The 23,412-nt window shown below is 32.0% G+C and overlaps 3 protein-coding genes across 6 annotated transcripts; 1 reads left to right on the top strand and 2 right to left on the bottom strand.

The window, feature by feature from the left end:
- Window positions 1–727: 727 nt before the first annotated feature.
- Window positions 728–5,909, bottom strand: LOC109581242 (inositol 1,4,5-trisphosphate receptor type 3-like). 3 transcript variants are annotated; one of them, XM_019995189.1, is made up of 28 exons: window positions 5,771–5,909; window positions 5,580–5,711; window positions 5,397–5,530; window positions 5,230–5,355; window positions 4,890–5,172; window positions 4,754–4,837; window positions 4,553–4,703; window positions 4,413–4,512; window positions 4,280–4,372; window positions 4,101–4,238; window positions 3,989–4,052; window positions 3,770–3,945; window positions 3,674–3,716; window positions 3,516–3,620; window positions 3,243–3,472; window positions 2,936–3,198; window positions 2,730–2,893; window positions 2,558–2,680; window positions 2,440–2,495; window positions 2,314–2,391; window positions 2,027–2,266; window positions 1,714–1,982; window positions 1,494–1,669; window positions 1,281–1,442; window positions 1,143–1,226; window positions 977–1,096; window positions 864–925; window positions 728–825 (listed from the first exon to the last, which is right to left on the bottom strand). In XM_019995189.1, the coding sequence occupies exons 2-28, from the start codon at window positions 5,688–5,690 to the stop codon at window positions 816–818; spliced, it is 3,645 nt and encodes a 1,214-aa protein (XP_019850748.1). In that variant the 5' UTR covers window positions 5,691–5,711; window positions 5,771–5,909; the 3' UTR covers window positions 728–815. The 3 variants fall into 3 exon arrangements, with proteins under 3 accessions (XP_019850748.1, XP_019850747.1, XP_019850749.1); XM_019995188.1 differs by having other exon boundaries at window positions 728–815; XM_019995190.1 differs by having other exon boundaries at window positions 728–815; window positions 4,413–4,506.
- On the bottom strand, window positions 5,889–8,710 carry LOC109581251 (uncharacterized). The gene is made up of 19 exons (XM_019995214.1): window positions 8,612–8,710; window positions 8,480–8,554; window positions 8,331–8,432; window positions 8,219–8,271; window positions 8,051–8,171; window positions 7,943–8,007; window positions 7,851–7,893; window positions 7,729–7,798; window positions 7,642–7,673; window positions 7,475–7,598; window positions 7,335–7,429; window positions 7,163–7,286; window positions 7,061–7,109; window positions 6,957–7,011; window positions 6,739–6,911; window positions 6,252–6,694; window positions 6,089–6,210; window positions 5,950–6,033; window positions 5,889–5,900 (listed from the first exon to the last, which is right to left on the bottom strand). Exons 1-19 carry the CDS (start codon window positions 8,633–8,635, stop codon window positions 5,889–5,891), a joined length of 1,866 nt encoding a protein of 621 aa, XP_019850773.1. The 5' UTR covers window positions 8,636–8,710.
- A 1,843-nt stretch (window positions 8,711–10,553) lies between these two features.
- On the top strand, window positions 10,554–22,527 carry LOC109581241 (uncharacterized). 2 transcript variants are annotated; one of them, XM_019995186.1, is made up of 24 exons: window positions 10,554–10,697; window positions 10,790–10,904; window positions 11,988–12,338; window positions 13,085–13,179; window positions 13,289–13,464; window positions 13,695–13,781; window positions 14,064–14,267; window positions 14,641–14,696; window positions 14,742–14,826; window positions 14,967–15,270; window positions 15,437–15,528; window positions 15,669–15,857; window positions 16,720–16,782; window positions 17,345–17,529; window positions 17,902–18,062; window positions 18,149–18,251; window positions 18,878–19,085; window positions 19,247–19,340; window positions 20,283–20,395; window positions 20,452–20,538; window positions 20,739–20,843; window positions 20,895–21,041; window positions 21,932–21,985; window positions 22,280–22,527. In XM_019995186.1, the coding sequence occupies exons 1-24, from the start codon at window positions 10,580–10,582 to the stop codon at window positions 22,400–22,402; spliced, it is 3,315 nt and encodes a 1,104-aa protein (XP_019850745.1). In that variant the 5' UTR covers window positions 10,554–10,579; the 3' UTR covers window positions 22,403–22,527. The 2 variants fall into 2 exon arrangements, with proteins under 2 accessions (XP_019850745.1, XP_019850746.1); XM_019995187.1 differs by lacking the exons at window positions 10,554–10,697; window positions 10,790–10,904; window positions 11,988–12,338 and adding an exon at window positions 12,447–12,555.
- Window positions 22,528–23,412: the final 885 nt, after the last annotated feature.

Raw genomic sequence — 23,412 nt, 5'->3', positions numbered from 1 at the left:
GCTTTTGGGTATATTCTTCATGCAGTGGTGTAGGATTCGTTATCACACCACTTTGCAAGTAGTCTTTGCAAGTACCCTCTTGTTTCTTTACTTTTTTATAATTTAATCCTACTACTTTTCCATTTTTAATGTTTTTTATTTACTTGTTATAATTAATTTACTGTTATCCAGCAAAAATGTTGAAATAAAACTACCAAAATTACAGTTTTGTTTTGGTTAACTAAAACTAAAACTAAAAGTACTTTTGGTAAGCCATTTTAATTTTGATTAACTAAAACTATAAATATAACTAAAACTTTTTGACCTAGCATAACTAAAACTAAAACTAAAAGTATTACACTTACTAAAACTAAAACTATACTAAAATATTTAGCTTTACTATTTAGTTTTCGTACACATGTGTCATTTACATTTGTACATAGTTGTATTTCATATGGTTAGTGCCAAATGGACCAAGGAACAGAGAGAAAGAGAAGTTTTCTGACACATATTAAGTAATATGTACAAATAATCTACCATAACTAAATATTAAAACTAATACTAATACTATTTGACTATTACTATTGGTTACTAAAATACTAATATTTTTTGAATTATACTAATACTATTTGACTATTACTATTGGTTACTAAAATACTAATATTTTTTGAATTTTAACAAAACTAAAACTAAAAGTATTTCATTTTGAAAACTAAAACTAATACTAATACTAAAATTATTATGCCTACCAAAACAACACTACAAAAAGAAAATTAATGTTTCAACTAGCAGTAGTAGATCTACACCTTACAGGTAAATATCCTCATTGACCACAACTAGAAAGGTCTATTAAAAATATTAGAAATAAAGTGGATTAAACATACTTTTTAAGTTCCAGAACTTTAGCTCGAAGGATTGGGAAAAAATCAATAGATTCATCTTTTACCTACCATTTTTGGTCATTTGAAAAGTTTGGTTTAAAGCAACTAATTCTCACCTGTTGCAAAACATACTTCTCAAGGGCATTATGGTCATTATGATGAAGGGATTGCAAGTACAAAATAAAATGAATATATTTCCAAATGTTATGGTCATCATCCAAATGCTTTTGGAAAGCCTATTTGTACGGCAAATAATTATTTTCTGAAAAAATTGAGACTTACTTTTCCGCCACATTGTTCATCAAACTTATATTTTTCATTGCTACAAATGAAGCATCTATTTTCGTTATCCTCATTCACTTTATCCTACAATAATTATTAACATCAAATAGCAGTGACATCAAATAGTAATACTTAAACCTTTTTTTGTCTCATCTCTGAGAACCTGTCAATCAGTATCACAATGACCAGATTTAATCCCAATATAGTAACCACAATAAAGAAAACTAGATCATAAATGACACGTCCACCAACAAGACTAAAATTTGGCTGATATTCCTCAGAAGGTCTCACGTCCAGTGCCTATATAAGTAAATGCACAATATACACTTTCACATTAAAAGAATAACATACAGAGCCCAAAGTATTCAGTAGTCCTACGCGTAAGATTGTGACAAAACACTGGAATACATTATTACAGAATTCATCCTTTTCTTCAGAAAAATAATTTGAAATTAGTGCAAAACTGGCAACAGCATAAATATAGATGAAAACAATGCCCAAGGCAAAGATAATCAACAGTTGGAATGCTAATGAATATAGTGAAATTCAGTAGAAGGATTTTATGTCTTACCACTCTTTTTTAGAGCTTGAATGATGTGAAGAATGACACTATTTCCAAGGAATGGATAAATCATGCACCCACAAAGAAAATATCCTTTCCATATTCCCAGAATCGAAAATATTAAAAACAATATGCGATACATTGGTTGGAAGCTCAGAGCAAAAATTTGATAATATTCAGCTGGTTCTGGTCTACCAAAATATATTTTTCCACAAGAAACCTTATTCAGAAAATTATATAAAAGCTTTCTACGCTTTACTCCTTTCTTATACTTGTACCTGTAAAAATAAACAATCAATGTTACTCTTGTATACCAACTTACATAATTTTTTTGAACCAAAATATCCTGAAATGAATCCTGTGCTTATTTTTATAGAAGTAGCATATCACCATAAAAATTGCTAGTACAAGATGTAAAGCACTGAGGATGTAGTGAACTGGATAATACCACTCAGGTGCTTCAGGGTCAAATATTGGCTGGAAGTAAATTGAACTAGTGTTGTCACATGTTTCGTTATTTGCTTCAATGTTTTTACAAACTCCATTAATGTGCACATCGTCACTGCAATATAAAACCATTAACAAAATAGTTTTTATATATGCTCTTACTTGGATGGAGACTTTAGGAAAAAAACAAAAATATTTAGAAGTATAGTTAGCAGGAAAAGACAGATGTTTCTTATTGTACTGGAAAACAGCATCATATTAATTTCTGTGCATAGATTAGTAACTTACGAAGTTTGCAAAATCCAGTAAAATAGTTTCAGTTTTCCTTTTTCATTAGTCTTTTTCTAATGTAAATGGAAACATTTTCACTATAAGTATAGTCAAGAGTGGTATAGTATATTCAAACCTTTTGATCATTGCTCAATTTCAATTCTTTTGTCCATTTAAGTAGATCAATCAATTTTTCTTGAGGTGTTCTTCTTTTAATGTGTAGTAATAAAATTTCTTTTTCTTTTGCACTAAAATCTGCCTGGAATATATCATTAAATGAATTTGAAAATTGAATGCTGTCTACTTACATGTGGATCACATGGAAAGTAAGCCCGAGTAAGTAATTTCTTCTGATTTTGCATTTGATAAATTATTTCAACCCTACTGGACCAGTTTGTACAACTTTTCCACATTTTCTCTGCTTCAGTGGTATTATTGTCTTTAAAAACTTCTTTGAAATATTTTTTCCTAACTATAGAATTTTTTGTAAATTTAATGTCTAGCATATGATTACCTAGTGTATCAACACTTATTTCCTTAAAATCAGCAATTCTTCTAAGAATGCTGTAACCTCTGCATAAGTCTTTATTAAATTGCTCATTAGATAATCTAGATCTAATTAAGGCAGACTCCCAAAAATTAAACATTCTTTGTAATAAGGTTGAAATCTCAAAATGTTTTGCTATACAACTGGCCAGAGATAAAGAATTTTCATCAATTTCCTCTAGCAATATTTCCAGCAATTCCATACTAGAACACTGTAGCTCATATAATTTCCTATATTTGGCTTAAATTATGTAGATACATTAAGTTTAAGTTACCAATTAACTTCATTGACAGCTGATGAGTCTTTTCCCAATATGCCATTAATAGAAATGACAACTTGAGCTTTAAAAACAACTATTTGATTTTTGTAATTGCCAGCACACATTTCAATCAATGCATGAGTAGCACTTTGTGCTACTACAATAGCATCTTCATTTTTTTCAAAATTCACAGAGTTGATAATGTAAAGGAGCACAAAAGAAACTTGATTAATTATGCTTGACTCCTGTTGTAAAGTATTAAGAAAATAGTATAATAAATAAACTTGCATCAAAGATTTGTTCATCTCTCATTGCATCCTGTATATCTTTTTGCTGCCCATCACAAAGACTAGCAATGACATCTAATACTATTGCCACTCTGGAATCTATTATCTAAAAATTACATAAGCATAAGTTTTTGTTTTGTAACAATAATATTAACTAACTGGCTGGTTTTTTGATGACTTTGCTTTTTGTACAATAGATGCTCTGTACAATGCACATTGAGATCTATATTGAAATTAATAAATTTTTTTACTTACTTGGTATAAAATTTTCTTAAAATTTGATGCACAATCATAATGAGACTTCGATCCTTTTGAGTAAATGAAATTATTATTTGCTGAGCTTCTTCATTTCCAAAATATAGTAAGACATTAAGACATGCTATCACTTGAAAAGTAATATCAACATTTGGATGATGTAGTAGATCAAAGAGCTATTTAATTTGAAATTTGACTTTATTACCTAATGCAATTTACCATTGGTACTATTCCTTGATCCAGTAATATTTTTTGAAGAGGAGCAACAAAATCTTTGGGTTGCCTATAAAGCTCATAATTATGCTAATACAAATAACATCTATTATTATACTTTTCTTGATGTTTTGAAGACTTCACTTCTTTTATTCCTGAGTAAACAATTCCACAAATTAGTTTAAGTGTTGTCAAAGTCATGTTTTCTAAGTCAATTTTTCGAAGACCCAAAGGTTTCTGCTTTTGAATAAGAGTTCTATTGGATGTTATTAAGTTATAAATTAAAATTAAGTATACTGTAGCAATAAAAGGAGTTTGGTTGCTTTTAAGGATTTCACTTTCAAATCTTTTGTCTGTATCTCATGTGCAGAAGACTTCTTTGTGGCCTTCCTGATGTTTAACAAATTAAATATTGTACAATTATTTTTACTTCAGATGATTTTCACTGTCTTTAAATTTATCAATAAGTTTTTGAAAAACTGGATCACTAGGAATGAGTAAACGTCTTTGCATGTCCTCTAGGTCTAGATCTATTAATAATGAACTTAAAATATTTCACAATTGACTTACCACAACCACCAAATCCACTGCTCTGCATGGGTGAGTTCCTTGTAACTGACTTGTTTGTATAAGTATTATAACATTTCTCAACAAACGTTTGAAAACTATCACTGTGACTACTGGTTTGTGAATCATTCACATCAGTTTGATGATCGTGTATCTAATAATAAATTTCTTGATAGATCTACAATAATTACAGCATTGTCTCACAGGTTCAGGACAGATAATAGATCTACTATTCTCCAAGGCTATTATTTTCTCAGTGACAAAGGGTAAGTTAAAATCAGCAAATTTCTAAAATCAATAATACAGAAATTTTGAATTGAGGACAATCATGTACATATACCTTTAATTCCTGTACTAGTTCTTCTGCCTCAGTAAATCTATCACTGCATGATTTAGATCTACCAGATGAATAAAATGCTATTAGCAATGGAATTAACCCTTCAAATATATATAAAAAGTTTTTATCAATCTTAGTTGCTAAGTTGTCAGTATGCATCAACAGAGTGATACTCCAATAAAAATTGTTCCTCTTCCTTAAGTTTTGTTCAGCAGTTATTTTATCAGAATTCTTCCATAACTTATAAGTTTCACTAACAATCTCTTTATTAAATTTCCAGAACTGGCTGTATTTATTGTTTGAAATGGTAAATAATAATTATGCAAACAGGATGCATACATACCGGTTTTCAGCTAATGCAGTAGCACAAGCTTCACCAGAATCTCTTTCAGTAGCTAAGTATGTTGAATTTAAAAGACGAATAAATGGCAATTTGCGATGAATAGCAATTTTTTGATTGAACAAAATACTGCAAAAATATAAAAATAATAAAATTAATTTGGAACTTACTTAAGAAGATCATCTAAAGTGTAAAACTGGCAACAGACTGATTCTGCATAGTGACAATGTCCAGTAGTACAAGAAGCTATGAGATCTGTTATATTCAATAAGAGGTAAAGGTTGGGATCATTGTCATTGTCATTCTGTTATAAAATATCAGTTTATAAGCTATTAATGCATGATTGAAGTTACTTTTTTAAGAAGCTCTATTTTGTTAATATACAATGGGTTTTCCTTATCTAAAAGGTGCCCTAACACATCAGTTGAATAATCATATATGAGTTTTGATATATACTCCTGCATTGGAGTTGCTGGATTAATGGTCTAGAAAGATACAAAATTGTAATCATGTAACAGGTATAAAAAATATTGTGCCAACTTACATCAATTATAACTCTTAGAGTAACTGTTAACTCATAATGCACAGCACTGCTCCTAGCAATTGCACAAATAAATATATTGCTGATATCTGAATCAGTTAAGTTAATGCAAAGATCAATATTATAGAAAAACCTATAAAATCAAAGTCAGGATTAATTTATAGATTTCACTGGATTTGTACCTCATTAAGTAGACGTATAATAGGTTGCACAGCTGTTTTAAATTCAAGAAAATCATAAAAGCTGACAAACAATTTATTTTGAGCCTGCATGTCAAATGAAGATGCTATTAACTATAGTAGTATACTGCCTATAACATACTCTCTTGTTTTTCCTTGCTACTCTTTGAAGGAAAGTAAAACAACTGCTGAGAATTATTTCATGATCTTGACAGTCACTGAATCTTTGTCCAAGGACATACTCAAGAATAACATCAAATAAACCTATAAAATGTCATTAATTACAAATCAATAGCATGCCTCACCACAGCTGTATGCTACAGCTTGCATAGTCATATTAGGCTCAGTTTCACTCTCATCTAATATGCATAACTTTGAAAAATTATCTAGTTTCATTGCTATGTTCTTTTTGTCTTCATCCGTAATGTGTTGTCTCTGTGTCAATTTGGTAATAAGTTTAACTGTATCAGTCATTGTAGCTACTATTTCCCTTTCATGACCATTCACAGACTCTTCTGGTGAATACACATAGACATCTTCTTTAGCACGTAATAATATATGGTTTTCAATGTTGAATATATTGAAAAGAAGTTCAGCACTCATCACAGATACATCAAAATCACTGTTATCAACCAAACTAATTAGGCACTTGCACAAATCCTGGCACTTTGTATTATTTTCTGTGTTAGTATCAAAAATTGGAAAAATATCCGGTTTAAAATTTTCCCGTAATTGTCGTTGTACAGAACTATATGAAAGATTTTAATATTATGAAAACTTCATATTAATTACTTTTGTGTAATTTTTGCATCATAAGATGCATCTTGAGGACTTTGAACTACAACTTTGGTGAAATCTTCATCAGGTTCATGTTTCATACGAGTATAATGAATGGTTTCTTTTGTCAAAGAATGATCTTGCTGGATAAAGATTGTGGAATTATTGCTAAAGTCACTGAGAAGAGCCTGTAATGACTTTTAACACTTGCGTTGACAAAATAATAGCTTTACTTTCACAGATAGATGTATGCGTTGTTTTAGAAGTAGCTGCAATGATAGTAGAGCCCTTTTGCAATAAAGTTTAGTAATACACACAAAATTTATAAAGAACTTACAGTGATATAATCTTTAATATCATTTCTTTCATTACACCACTAGCAAGCTCTACACAATCACAGATATTTACAACCAATCGAATAAAAATTAATTATCCTTACCACTTAATTTTAATTTCTCAAGTAAAATACTAGTGATTTGTTTTATTTCATCATCTTTGGAATAAAAACCATGATCTATCAAAAATACCAGAATGCTAAGAGTCAGTGCAGTGACAGTCTGGCTCTATTATATATATTCAATGATTTTAAATGAACAAAAATACATTATTACCTCAGTTCTTAACAATATAGTATAAATTTTGCTTTTCATAGTAATGAGAAGGCTGCCAAATTTGAAACCCTCTGAAAATGAGGAAGACCAAAACTCTAAATTAATATCAATTTCATTACAACAGGATTACATATAGTTACCACTACAACCAATTTCATCCTGTAAAAAAGCACATGAGAGTCTGCTACAAGCAACACCTCCAGTTTCTAAAGCATCACTAGATAAACAAAAGCTATTCAGAACTTCTTTTGCATCAGGGTCCACCTAAATACTAAATTAAATTTTGAATTATTAAACAAGAGTTTACTATTTCACTTTCAAGAGCTTTACAAACTTCATCTAAAAATATAAAACATTTGAACAAACTAGTCTTGATCTGGATCTACTTCCAAACCTAGAATTTTCCTGTTGATACTTTTTCCATTAAAAGCTAAAATTGACATTAGACCAGCAATTTCAGTATCCTATTTCATAATTATAATTTCTTATGCTTACAGACTTTTACATGATTATTACTTTCACATTTAATTTCCTAACTGGAATCAATTCACCAATTATTCTAAGCATAACATAAGTCAGCTGCATAGTGACATGTGTGTGATGCTTACCTGCAATCTTTAAAATGCAAACTAATAATGAGTTTTTGTATTTCAGCACCAAATCTTTTGTCAACCTGTGAATTTAATTAGACTAAACATTAATAATGAAGTACAAACCATTTCCTCCAGAATTCTAAATTTTGCGTTGTCAGTCAAGTAGTAAATAGATTTTAAAGTTCCATTCTCAACATACAATTGTAAAGATTTACAAATACAAATGCAGGCTTCATGTGATATCCTAAAATGAATATTAATAATTATAATGATATAGAAAGCATGGCATACTCATCATCTAAAACAGCTAGCTTTCTTAAAAGAATTATAATTATATCAACTGTCTAGAAAATCAAAATTATTTTACATGGTATCACATTATATGTATAACTCATTCATTTACTTTTACAGTTCTTAACATGTTTGCAAGTCTTGTTTTATCCTCAGTTAATGTAAACGATTCCTGTAATCCTTTAATTAAACAAATAACACGTTGAGGATTTGACTACAATTTTAACATAATTATTTTGCATGCACACATATAACACAAACCACTTGATTGCACTCATGTAACGCTGAGGTAATGCTCTTGATGTGAATGATGTCTATTACAGCATTTTTTTCAACCTAACAACACAGTATCAAATTAATTAACACTTGTGTCCAGTATACGCTCATTCTAACCTTTAATACTTTAAAGCAGCTCATTTTAGAATAATTTTCAAGAGCAAGCTGAAAGAATTAAAGCAATCATAAACATCAGCATAATATAACATACATCAAGCCTTTCATCATTGGATGTGTCCTTTGAACTTTGTTTCACTACACACCATACAATAAAAAATAAATTAAAATTCAAAAGCATACCATTAACAGATAAATGTTTAATGTCATCTTGTTGTGTTGTACTCCTAGCAGCAAGTAAAATGATGTCATGGCTAAAAACTTCCTATAATCAAGTTAAAAATTTGCACACAATTTAATTCTAAACCTTTCTTTGCATGGAGTGGTCAATTGCTTTTATCTGAAAAACCTCTACAGTCTAAACAAGTATGCATAGTGTAAAAACAAACTTTCTTTGTAAACATAACCTCTAGTATTGGCTCTTGTGTCAAAAAAATTTTTATTTTGCACTCATCTCCATACATTAATGGCTCTAACGAGCAAAGATATGACAGCAGCATGTGATACTTTTATTGAAGTTTTATACCAGATTCATTTGATCCTTTAAGCTCAAGGAAAGTGTCACCAGAAAAAGGTAAGTTGTTAAAAAAACTTTTTTGCCATCTACGTAAGCCATTAGCAGAAACATAGCCATCAATTTTCTGGCTGGCTAGCATCACTATATTTTCTGCCTGTATAATTATTATTATGATAAATTAAATAGACATAAGTTATTATAACCGTTATGCTTAATGGATTTAACTTCATGTGATTTTGACAGTGTGATGAAATGGAAAGCACAGTGCCATTCTCAAAGGACCTAATAAAACATAAAGTAGTTAAAATATATTATAAATTGTAGCTTACAAAAAAGTTTTTTCTTTATAAGAAAATTGATATTTCTGAGTCTGTGACACAACTTCTAATTTAATGAGCTCACCATGCTTAATCTTCCAATTGATGCATATAAAGATTATGAATATCTAATTTTAAAATTTTACTTGTTTGCCCCACTTTCTTTGATGATGTCCTGGAGGAATGATCCTAAACAAATACTCATATTTTTTATTGGATTCATTTGCTTTATTAGATAGACTAGTCAGGCAAATTTGTTCCTAAATTGAAGGGTGAAATTTATGTGTAAACTTCTAATAAATTATTGACCTTTATAAGATTAGTGTCCTCATCTCTTTCCCATTTAACTGATAAATACTTTCCAGATGCTTGGTGCTGTAACTGTAGAATTTTAATTGCATTAAAGCATTAACATTTCTAACTTTAATTGTGCAGCCATAAACAATTTTCATTAGCTCGGAAGATAATTCATCAGCACAAGTGTCATCATCTAATTGATCATATTCATCACTTGATTCACTTCCATGAGTAATGCAAAACATAGCCACTACATAATAAAATAAAGCCAATACATTTGATGTACCTAAGCATGATAGCTACTACATATTTATGATGATTACGCATGCATGGAGTATTTTCACTCACTTAAGTTACATTCCAAGATATCATCCTTTGATGAAGAAATGTATAAATCATCAGGCTGCTTAGATCTGCTATGACTATTGGTAAATTTTTATATAATTTACATACTAGTATTCAAAAGACAAATGTGATTAAAGCATGATGTGCTGCTAATTTAGGAACTGGCTCTATCCGGCATCGGCATAACATCAATGCGTCGACAATAAATTATTTTATATAGATCTAAATAACTAAATTTACCTTATAGGTTTGCTGTAAAGTACATAACCCGATTCGTTCTGGTAGCATAAGGACACAATGTCACCATTATAAATGTAGATTTCCTTTTTCGAGGACATTGTGAAAGCCGAGGTAATTTAGAAGCATGTTAGAAGACAACGCCCTAGCTAAAATTGCGACGCACTAAAATTAATGATGTCATCCGGCTTAGATCTACGTCACGTATCATCATAGTATAATCTATGACGTCATGAAGACACGCCTCCTGCAAACATGGCGACTAGAAGATCCAAGCGATTGCAAACTCGGTTCAAAGAGAAATTAGAGAATGAAAATGTAAAGAAGGTTAAATGGCTAAGAGAAAAAAGAAAAACATTTAAACAAGAATCAGGTAACTGCAATGTACTGCATCAAGCTTATAGGAAGAAACTTTGGGTGGAATACTTGTAAATTTAGGTTGTCCATGCTTTGTTACACTTTTAGATTCACCAAGTGAAGCTGAAGAAATTAACGGTGATACCTCAGCATCATCCGGTGTGTCAGAGGAACATGTAACTCCTTTCAAGCAACTAAAAGCAAAAAACAACTTCACTAAAGTGTAAGGAATTTTATTTTATTATTTTATTCGTTGTAATAAGCACAAGTGCCTCAGGGTCCCATGAAACTAAGTGAGCTAAAAAGCATGCTCCATTAACTTTGAAATTGATCTTAATTTCAATTGGAATCAGCTCAAACTTCTACCGTTCTACGCAACATGCATCTAAGTGTATAGTTATCAGAAAAAAATTTAAAGTGAACGATTCTCTCCTTTTAATTTTGGCGAAATTTGGCACGAGGCCATGTACCAGAGTACAGGGACTTTGACCAAATTTCTGAGCAACTTTTAAAAATTTATAACAAATTTGATTTTGATCAAAATCGGCTCAAAACAGCATAAGCACATATATATGCATTGGCTGAACACTATATGGTAAATTCAGTGGGACAAGGGTATGGCAAGGAGTTAATAAAAATTGCAGGAGTGTTATTCCACTTGTCTGTTTTGCTTTCTACATGTACCTTCTTTTTGTGGGGATAGCCTGTGCATGATGTGTTGCTGCTGTAACAGAATCACAGGCATGTAGCACTTATTCACTGCCAAGTCTTAAGCTATTAATAGCTACATCCTGTTCATTTGCTAGCATCAGAGTATATACCACCCTGTGAGCAGATAGGGTACACCACACCCTCCTACAATTCAAAGCCTCTATGCTATTCAGCCAAAGAATTAATTCTTATTTTGCGTTGGAAGAGATATGGATGATGTCCTGTGACTCCTGTCACAATGATCTAGATTGAAGAACAAAGTATAAAGCCTAGGTCACTATGTCACCAACTGCTAAACTCATAGCTATAGCATGTAAATATGCTAATAATATTCATGCTACCTAAGTTGTTGTCAATGCAGCAATAGGCAAAAGCTGTCTATGCTGTCCAGCTTTAGTTCTGACTTCTGAGCCTCCAAAATAAAGGCTGGAGCCTTTTAATACCTGGATGTCTTCTGATGCTCTAGCTCAAACCCTTTGACAATGAATATTATTATAAAATTAGGACCCAAAATCCCATATCATTTGTTTGTTGTTTCAAATTTTTAATAGCATTAACCAGTTAATGGCAAATTTTGTCTTGTTTTTTTCATCAGTTATAATAGTTATAACATGGATAAAGGATTGGATTGCTATGAAGCAGATTTCATTGATGACAGTGATAATGTGAGAAAGAAACCGAAGCCAAAAATAGCGACACCATCTTTATCACTGAGAAAGAAGAAGATAAGAAAAGGGATAACATGTATTAATGAATCAGAAGAAGAGAGTGAAGGAGATGCACATGTATCCACTCCAACTAGAAGAAAATCAGCTAGGAAAAGAATGTTTGATTCTTCTTCTTCTGAAGAGGAAGTACAGGAAGAAAAGGGGACACCTAAGAAAAAGAAAAGAAGAATATTAAAGATGGATAGTGATGATGATGATGATAGATCTCCACCAGTTAGGTAAATCAGGGGCGTAGGCAGGATTTTTGGAAAGAGGGGGCAAGCTATGCGGCACGCAAAGCGCCACGAAATTTTCCAAAACCACTCCCTTTTAGGGCGTGATCACACCTATTTTTCAATATGGCGGACTTAAAGAAAGATCATAGGCAACGTGAAATACCTTTTCAGCTTTATAATGGCATCATAGAAGGACTGATTTAGCCTTTTCCTTTCATATGTAAGTTATAGAACAGCTTTTTCTTCCAAAAGTAGCTTATCATTTTGTTAATTTTAAATTTTGATTTTAAAAAAGGGGGGCATTTGCTCCCCTTGCCCCCCTGGCTACGCCCCTGTAAATATCATACATGTAATATAATGCTATTAAGTATTTTAGTTTATTAAATATTTTTGTACCTGGCATACATTTAGTTCTATATGTATCTATAGTTTATATGCATTAGAACTTAGAAGTAGTGTAACGTTTGGCCATTTGGTGACTTGCATCATAGTTACGTGTAACTAAGACTAATGAAAATCATTTAGACTTTTTATAGTATGGTTTTATTAATTACAGCTATATGGTATGTACTGTATCTAATTTTAAAGAAAATTTCTTTACCTAAATACAGCCTAAATAATGTGATTTTCTTCTATATTATATTTTAGTAATTTTAAGCCAATGTCAACCACTAGAACCATCACTTAACTATCTGATATTACATGTATTTTGTGTATTTACATATAGCTTCTATTTGTAACTTTTGCAGGGCAAAATCAAGCCGGGCACAGATATTAAAGGAGCAGAAGGAGACTAAGAAACAAGAACTGATGAGAGAATTAAAAGAGAGCAGGAATAAAGCCTGTAAGATACAGTTCTTGTACATTTACATTTTAAAATTAAAGCAATTTTTTAATTAATAATTTTATTGTCTTCTACTCATTTTTATACTATTAATTGGTTTATTTAATAGATTCAGATGCTAACTTGGACACTAAGCAGGAACCAGAATATACATGTAGCAATGGAATCTCTTATAATTATGATGAAATATTTAACGATGAATCATCAGACGAAGAGAAAGATGAATATTATGATAGTGATTGGATTGTACCTGATGATGACTGCTCATTGGATGACCTGGGAGAGGTACATGTACATATACAATATTATATGCACATCATTCTCTCCTTTTAATTGTTACTCTTCCTCTCACTGGCCCTGTATAATTAATTTATGTGTAATTTTTAAATGTGGCAAATTCATTGAAGTTAAATCCATAGGAAATATTTTTGGGCTAATTCACAAAATGTACAGCCATTAAGAATCTTTCACTGTACAGCACATTCATTATTGCTATGGTATTTTATATTGTATAGGCTACTTCACTGGGTTCATTGTATAGTTTCTTGTCAAATACAATGACTTTTCAGTCAATAGTAGAGGAATCAAGCAATTGGACTGAGGTACAATGATATTCACTCAGTAATGTACCGTATAGCGCTTTAATTTGGCGGAGTTTTATTTTGGCGATTGGCGGTTTGCAAGCAGAATCACCAATATTTAAACCGCCAATCATTAATGCGCATGCTCAGTAATGCACGTGTACACAAAAAAAATTGCCAAATTAAAAACCGCCAATTACAATTTTACAGCAAAATCGCCAAAATAAAGTGCTATACGGTATGTGTACATGTACATGTATATTATGCCATATACACATGTACATGTACCTATACCTGTATTAGGATGAGCCTGCCTATCAGCTAATACTATCTGCTGGAGGGAATAAAGGGGAGACTGCTTTACATGATATTTTATCAGACCCTGCTCTACAAGAAGCTGAGTCTGTTCTCAGTGATTTCAATACCACTCTATTACATGTTGTTCTGGTCTTACCATGGTTATCTGATTCTTCATCCAATCAGTCTAGTGACAGCTTCTCTCAAAAAGTAAGTGTTGTACTCTTGCCAATGTATAATGTGTATGTACATGTATATGGACTGTTGCCAGATTGTGTCTTGGTGATACACAGTTGTTGTTGTTACTGTAGGGTGCCTTTTTTTTGAGTACTGTAAATTTTGTGAATTTGCCTAAAAATCTATTTTGCGAATTTAATTTTTGCAAATTTATGCCGTCTCTCATCTTGTACCGTAATAATTTTGATTTTCACGGAAATAATTTTTGTGAATCTTTAAAAAATCGTCGAATCTGCAAAATTTACAGCCCTAAATAAAAGGTGCCCTGCGGTATTAAGAAATAATCTAAACTAATAATAATGATACATGAATTATAAATCATGATTATTATTATGTGTCATTGTAGTTCAATGAAGATGCAATGGCTCACTCGTATCTGTTGTCATTGTATAGGTTTAATAGGTGAGCTAATGAATAGTGTATTACTTTAATTGATTTTATTGATAGCAAATGGTTTAATGATACACTTAGCAACAGAATGAATATGAGGCCCAGTATTATTGAGACAGCTGTTTGGTACAGAAGAGAAAAGGTTAGTTTTATGTACTGTACCTGTACTGTTATCTTTCTGATTATAGGCATCTCATGTGTCTTTACTCTCACTTTACATGTACATGTACATGCATGCTTATGCTTAATGTTCTCTTTTCTTTCTTTGTAAACTATTATTAGTGTACTCGGTATCTGATAGAGTTATATGAAAAGCTTAATCTCAATTGGAGGCAGTCTAAAGATGAAGAAAAAGGATTCAATGGCTTGTGGCCTCGTAATCTTTGCCAGTTATGTCTGTTGTCTCATTTATTGGACACTAGTAGCAATGCTAATACTACAGTCCAGTTTGACTCTCTCCTTAGAACACCATCAGCTCTTGATACTACCTGTACTAACAGTGATGAGCCCAGTTCTGCTGCTGGTATCATTAATATTATATTCCCTTATATGGAAGGGCAGGACATGTCTGACAAAGATGAACTTGGTGAGTATAAGACATACATATACATGTACATAAACGTATGTACATGTACATGTACATACATCTACATAAACGTATGTATATAAACATGTATGTACTTTTAGTAATACAGGCTTAACAATAACTTTCAAACTAATCTTTACAAAGGACTATTATTATCTATAATTAGGTTATACTGCAGTAATGTATGCTGTACAGCTTGGTGACTGGGAGACTTTATCAATATTTCTCAAATCTCATTTTGTCTCATTTGGCATTAAGGTAACGTGTCACATGTAGTTATCTAACAAAAAATGCTTATTATGTTCTTATATTTTATAAAGATACATGTCATATGTGTTGTATATTTATGTATGGTTGACATTGGTTATGTTATGACAATTTTTTGGTTTATCGTTTAGGATAATGAAGGTAGAAGCCTTCTTCACTTTGCAGCAGCTTCAGGTAGTTTACTGTGTATCCAGCAGTTACTGGATTATGGGCATCCGGTTGATTCTAAAGATATGAATGGTTGGCCACCTTTATTGTATGCTCATTTCTCTGGACATGAGGAGGCATTTCTCATGCTAATGGAAGCTAAGCCTCACCAGGTCTGTGAAGAATAGTAGAGAATATGAAAGAGATAGAGAGGGCATAAGTAATTGAGAATAAATTATGGGATAATAGCAGGGTTTCCCTCATCATGTAGGTTCTTATCAGTGAATTTTAAAGTTGCTGCAAAATTTGACAAAATATGTACCATGTACATGTACACAATACTATGCAGGGTATTTTTTCAAAAATTACTAGAAGAGAATTTTTATATTTTTCTAATAAATATACATGTTCATATGCTATATCAAAATTTTTGGGCTAATTCTGATAAAAATTGAATTAAAAAAAAAATTCGACCAAAGCCTCTGTATTAGGGTCTTTGACCAAGTTTTGCCAAAAATAATTAGGTGAGAATTCTTCATTTTTATAATTTTTTCTGATACATATACTCATTCTTATGTAGTGTAGCAAGTTTGAACTGATTCTGATCAAAATTGGATTTTTGTGAATTTTTAAAGTTGCTCCAGAAACCATGCACAATGTACATGTATATATACATGTCTATTGTAGTGCTTGTCAACTTTTTTAGCTCAGTTAGCATGCTTTGTAAGAAACCCTTGGTAACAGTAATGATAGTGTAATGATAACGTAATGTCAAGCTAATTAAGGTCACACTGATTAGATTCATTGTTTCTCCTTTCCCGCCCACACTCATCTGCATCAGCAATCAACTTTAATTATTCATACACTATACACATTAATTTACATGTATATTGTAATAATTGAAAACTTAATGAAGCGACCTACATGTACCTGAATCCAGTCAGAGTGGCCTAATTGATGTACACATTGCAATAGCAGTACTTTGTAATGCTCATGATTGAGTTCTGATTAAAATTACACGTTATTTTTTTGTAGCTATCAGTCCTTAGCGAGTTACTTCACCGTCAGGATGACAACTCTAGAAGAAAAACGGCAAAGGTACGCTTTACATGTACATGTACTGTACACATACATGTACATGCTAACTGCAGAAATGTATGATGTGAATTCATAATACTTTATAGCAGGAGATATTGGCAAGGAATTAAATTTGGTGAGTTAGCCAGTTACATGTATTAGCTTCATGTGATAAAATAAAACCCAATTTAATCATTTTCTCAAATTTTCTCATTGCCAATAGATCCCACTAAATGATACTTGTTAAACTTCCAATTTATAGTACCTGTCTGTGATGTTGTGTGATATAATTTAGTTCATGTACATGTACATGTACTGTACTGAGTATTACATGTATATGCATCAAAAAATATAAAATGGAGACGAGGGTTTTGAAAAAATTTGGTCAGATTATTTTAGCAATAAAATTTTCTTTAAAATAAATTTTTAAACCATTTTTGAATGATTGCCAATACAGTGTTTTAGTACATACAGCATTCACTTTTGTAATTATGATATTCCTATGAATAATGAAATTGTAAATGTTACATTCAATTAATTTGACAAACAAAAGTAATACTTATTATACTTTTACTTATTATAGGTAGTTCGTGAGCTTCTAATATCATTAGCTCATTCAGAGTCATACTATACATTATTTAATAAATTTGTGTGCAGCAATTTGAATGTACTTGATGACGAGTCGTTTGGATTCATGAAGCACTGCATGTCATTGTTGAGCTTTGAGAATAAAAAGGAATGGCTCAAACAAAAACTTAGGAAACTTAGGTAAAATTTGTTGTTTTAATTTCTATCCATGTTAAAATTTTGCTATTGGTAAACAATATGGTTTGACTGTTGCTCACTGCAACCATCATTTGCCCTAAATATTAGATTCGAGGATGTACTTTAGTCTCTTAGTATTATATCAATTTTATAAATTGTACCTACATGTATGCCATACTTGTACTGTACATCCATGTACATGTATTGTATGTGATTACAATGTAGCTGATACATGTACATGCTTTGTTAAGGTGTAATTTGAATCAGCATTACTGTACATTTTTGGGATACTCCTCTCAGTATGAGAATTTATACACATAAAAGATTTATACCCTTACTTATCAGTTATCACACATTATAATTTTTCTTTAATAGAGAGGAAGAGCATGAAGATGAAGGCATGTACTGCTCTAGACTAAAGCTGCACAACTTACAAAGATCAAATATTGTCAGTGATGTACTGTCACGCTTGGAATTTGTGACAGTCAATGACTACAGATATGGCCCACCTGATGTCACTTTTAAAAATGAACCAGGTACATATACATACATTGTATGGAGATCCACCTGTTGTTTCCACTGAGAAACTGTACTAACAGAGCCTTTGTATAAATGTTACTAGGTATATGTACTGGCCCAAGGAAAGAATTCTGGACATGCTTATCACATGAATTAGCTAAAGGGGAAGGGAATATCTTCACCTGTTCTGGTGATTCACAATTAAGGTAAATACAAGTACTCGTACATGTACATGTATGTAGGTGGTGCATTTAAGGCTAAAGTAATATAATGTAGAGAGTTAGATATTTTTACAACTCTTGCATTACATACCTTCAAAGGTATTTTAATTCATAATGTATTGGTGGAGTATGAATCGGCCTTTACACTTAAACTGCATGTATAATTGATAAATTAATTGTATTGTTTTTCATTTTGTGCTTGTTGGAAACTAAAACTAATGCTTACATTGTATTAGTAAAATGCTTACATGTAAATATCTTAAATCTGGTTTATTTCGAGTGATGGTAATTTTTGTATAGTAATGAGGCATGCTAAATTTAGAATTAGTAATATTTTATTTCCTTTTTGTTTATTACTATACATTGGGATAAACAGGCAACATGCAAATTTTCCCAACACCATTCTGTATTTTATAACCCTTGAACATTACCCGATTTATGGTAGTACATGTACAATATTGTACATGTACATGTATATACACATACATGTACATGTATGCATGATTTGTTGTGCATATTATTTCAATGTGTGATAACTGATTTCTGTTAGTGCAATGTACATTTATGTGTACATTATGATTTTACGTATGATAGTGATGTCTCATTTTTAGTCTTCAACCCTACCAGACTATAGCAGATCATTTACCCAATACACTGACACTGTCAAGCAGTAAACGTTTATTATCATCAATGAGGTCGCCTCCAGTATCAGTCCCTGATCATTTGTATCATGTCAATATCATTGGATCATTACTGGCTACTGCTGTAATGTATGATGATACACTGGACTGTAATCTATCAGTCCCACTCATTAAACAGGTAATGTAGTTGAAAGATGTGTTGTTTTAAAGTACATGTATCAGTTTAGTGAAACTGTAGATTATTTTTTTCTAACTCATCTATTGTACATGTATGTGTATTTTGTACAATATTATATAGCTTATTTATTATAATTCATGAGATTGATATTTTATTTATAGTTGCTTGGTCAGTCAGTCTCTAGTGATGATCTTGAATCAGTTGATGCTGACCTTTACCATCAGCTTACAAACTTAAAGAATGAATCTGTTGAAGGTTAGTGGCTTAGTGCCTTCCTCTAGTTACATGTATATGTACATGTACACAGTTATGGCTTGATGATTTAGATGTATTTAGTGCAATGAGGCCTTGGAGAGATAGGCTTTATTAACAAGAGAAGTTAATGTAACTAAGAGTAGATATCATTTACTCTTACTGTAGCCGTGCATGTACTGAAAGCTAAATTCATGTGAACTTATATTAGAGAGAGAGAGAGATGATTATGAACGACCTGGGGGCGTAGCCCCCAGGTCGTTCCTATAATTGATTTCACCCACGTGCGATGTTTGTATATATATATATATATATTTGTATGTCCACACTTACACCCTGTTGACACTACCCTTCAGAACTGTACCGGAACTGAGTTTTGGAGAAGTATAGTGTAGTTTTATAGCAAGTGTGAACATAACTGAACTGCACTGTAGCCAAACCAAACCAGGCTAAAGTGGTGCACCAAAATAGGTGCTCTGAAATGGTGTAGTTAAGTTTTAAAGTGAATTTGGTGTAGTTAAGTTATGCAGTGTAAACTGCTACCAACATGGCTCTTTTATAACCAAACTAATCTAATTAGGTACAGTTCTATACAGCTAGGGAGGTAGTGTGAACACAGTATTACATTTCTTCTATACATGTTGTATTGGAGAAATAACAAAATTCATAAGCCTTAGCAACCACCTGCCCACGCTCCTTTACGTAGTGGGTGTGGTCACGGCAAAGAAAATGGCGGCTTAAACATGAGACTAGGACAAAGTGAAGAGCTTTCTAACAGCAAGACAACATAGAGATACTGTCTAAAGACTTCTCTAGAAGCATTAAAAGGTAGAGAGAGCCTCTATAAGTCTTATTAAAATCCAGTTATTTTTGCAAGGTGGTGAAATCAATTATAGGAATATTTTTTACACTGTTACGCTTGTTATTAAGACTTTCCATGTGTAGAGCTAGAATTAACTTTCTGCACATCATTGGTTTGTCCTTGGAATGGAAACCTTGTTGATATAGATTTAAGCAGAGGAGCTTGTCAAGATGAACCAGTGACTGATGATAACAAAGTAATGCATGTACATGTAATACTGTGGAAGTGTATTATAGTGTGTGTCATTGTTAGTTGGAGTATATCGAGTGTCTCAGTCAGTTTCGATTGATAAACTCAAATGAACCTGAAACAAAAGAACTACTGGAAGGATTCTGGAAGGTATGCTTATTTGAAAAAAGTCAAGTACATGTAGTTTTTAAAATCAGTCAATGATATTAATGTAGCTAACCTGACATTCATTGTTCTTCCTAATTTTATAAACACAAGAAATGGCCTGCTACACATGTATCATGATCTTTGGTCATGTTTTGTGATTGTAATTGGCTCTAACATTTTGTTGATTATTGATTGTCGTTTAGATCATCCCAAGAAGATACATTAGTGCATTTACTCCTAATGAATTCTCACTGTTACTCTCTGGCACACCTCATATTGATGTAAAGGACTGGAGGAAGAACACCATTGTAAGGAAGAAACATTGACTAAATGTATGTAAATTATATTCTGATTCTTAGGTAAGGTGCTGTCAAACTTCATCTCAACCAATCACAAAATGGTTTTGGGATCTTGTCAATGATCTTAGTGAAAATGAGAGAGGACTCTTACTCAAGTTCTGCACTGGTTCTCCCAGATTACCACCTGGAGGATTTGCTAGCTTAAAGGTATGTGTACCCAGGCTTCGCACAGATTGCTAGGAATTGCTAGGAGAGAAATTATTTTAATTTCTTCTGATACATAATTATGCATGTTATGTTCCCATTCCAATTAAAATTGGATTTTTTTACAAATTTTTAAAGTTGCTCAAAAATTGAGCCAAAGACCCTGTACCATAGCACAGGAACTTTGGTCAAATTTTGTCAAAATCACTGGAAGAGAATTTTTGATTTTATAATTTTTTTTGATGCACATACATGTTCTCATGTTGCACAGTTTTTTAGCTCTTTCCGATCAAAATTGAATTATTTCACAATTTTTTAAAGTTCGAAAAGCTATATGTACATGTATTATAAGGCTTTTCAACTCATGATGCATGCTATTAACTCACTTATCATACTTTGTGGGAAACTCTGTGCAAGTTCCTATGTTTTGCAAGCTGATTTTAATTAAAAATGGATTTTTAAAAGTTTTTAAAATTGTTACACTTAAGCACAAAAATTAATTTATTACATACATGTGTGTACACATAATTAAGCCACAGACAATTTTGTGTAATCAGTGTTGCAATTATAAATTTTGTGCAAGAGTATTGCAGATTGGGATTTCGGGCACATGTGTTGTTAGTCTCTGCATATACCATATAGCCTGAAATTTTGGAGGGAGTAAAATTTGGCGAATTGCTAAATTTTGGTTATTGGCGGATTTTAATTTGGCGATTTAGTGGCCACGTGCCATTGAGCATGCGTATAAAGGCTCAAAATGGCGGTTTTTATTTTGGCGAATGAAACTCTATTCGCCAAATTTGCCAAATTTTTGTCCCTCCAAATTTTTGTGCTATACGGTACACATTCCTCAGGCTCACACTATTATATAAATCATTATTTTTTTACTATAGGGATTGAGTGGCTCGAATGGGTTTACTCTCACCATTGGATCAGGTGTCAACAAGGTACCGTATAGCGCTTTAGTTTTGAGAAGCAAAACTTTCGCTGTTTTTGTGGGTTGGCATGCAACTGCAAAATTAAAGATCCGCTAATTATTCAATTGCCATTAAAGGCGTGGCATTAATGTTGTGAATCCACAAAAAATTTTTTCGCGACAAATTGATTTTTATCAATCTGCAAAATTTTAGCTCCGCAAAACTAAAGCGCTATATGGTATATGTGCTTTTATGTTCATTATGAGCCAAGCACTATAATTCACAACAAAATAATATTTTCATAAATTTCTCTTTCTTGATTAGATTCCTCATGCTCAGACGTGCTTTAACGTACTAGTACTTTCAGACTACACTAGTGAACAAGAGCTGCGGAATAAAGTATTGATTGCTATAAGATATGGCTGTGAAGGATTTGCATTCTCTTAATTCAAAAATAAATCACTTACTATCTATATCCATTTTTATAAATATCTATTATGATTGATAATAAAAAGTAATTATAAAATTTTTATTTTTGGCATTTCATTAAATGTTTTACCGTTGCATCGAAATATCTGCTCATAATAAGAGATTGTGTAGTTTCTACATCTTTCTTTGCTGGTACATGATAATGGTACAGTAGGCCATATTTGAGTGGTACATGATACCATTTACTATTTTAATTGGTGTGGTATCTAGCACTAATGGACTAAGAGCTTTTGTTTTATGAATTGTCTTGTAATATTTATAATGCTTGTACTGTTCTACTGGATCAGAAGCCCTCTGAGTAAAAGCAAGAGTACATAATTTTGTACTCTTGGTAAAAGTAAAGTATCATGCAAGGCCATGATTTATTCATGCACTTTGTTGCTTGCTAGGCATAAATAACTTGGTATGGATCAAAACAGACTGTATTATTATGATTGATGAGGTTTTGATAATTATTTAGAAAAATAGAAGCACCAAAAATAATCAAAAAAATAGTCCTAACAAAAAAGTCCTATATTGCTTCTTTATCTGCTGCTTATTTATATTGAGCCAGTTCATTGGTTGTTGCATTCATAACCACTGGGCAATTTATCAGAGATATCTTCCAATGGACATTCTCCTTCATCATTCACACCAAATCCAGAGCATCCAATTCCATCGGTCCAGGGTTGGTAAGGGAGGCTCCCAACACCTCTATCATACCGTGGCTTGTAACAGCTATGTGGTGGCCACCACCGGTAGCAGTATAGGCCCATGTCAGTGTAATCTTTTCCACAGAAACGGCTACAATATCCCCAGCAAACGGTGGCAACTCCAATGTAGTACTCTTTGCATTTAGGATAGCAGAGACCGGCATCATATTCCTGGCTTGAAGTGCATCCATTCCTTGCGCATGTGTTTGATGCTGTGCGTAATGGGAAATCTTTATTAGCAAGAAGTGAACATTTCTTATAGCACCTTCCCCTAAA

The sequence above is a fragment of the Amphimedon queenslandica genome, unplaced genomic scaffold (genome assembly GCF_000090795.2).
Source record: "Amphimedon queenslandica unplaced genomic scaffold, v1.1 AMPQUscaffold_13452, whole genome shotgun sequence".
Classification (NCBI taxonomy): Eukaryota; Metazoa; Porifera; class Demospongiae; order Haplosclerida; family Niphatidae; genus Amphimedon; species Amphimedon queenslandica.
This window is presented reverse-complemented; position numbering and strand designations above follow the sequence as displayed.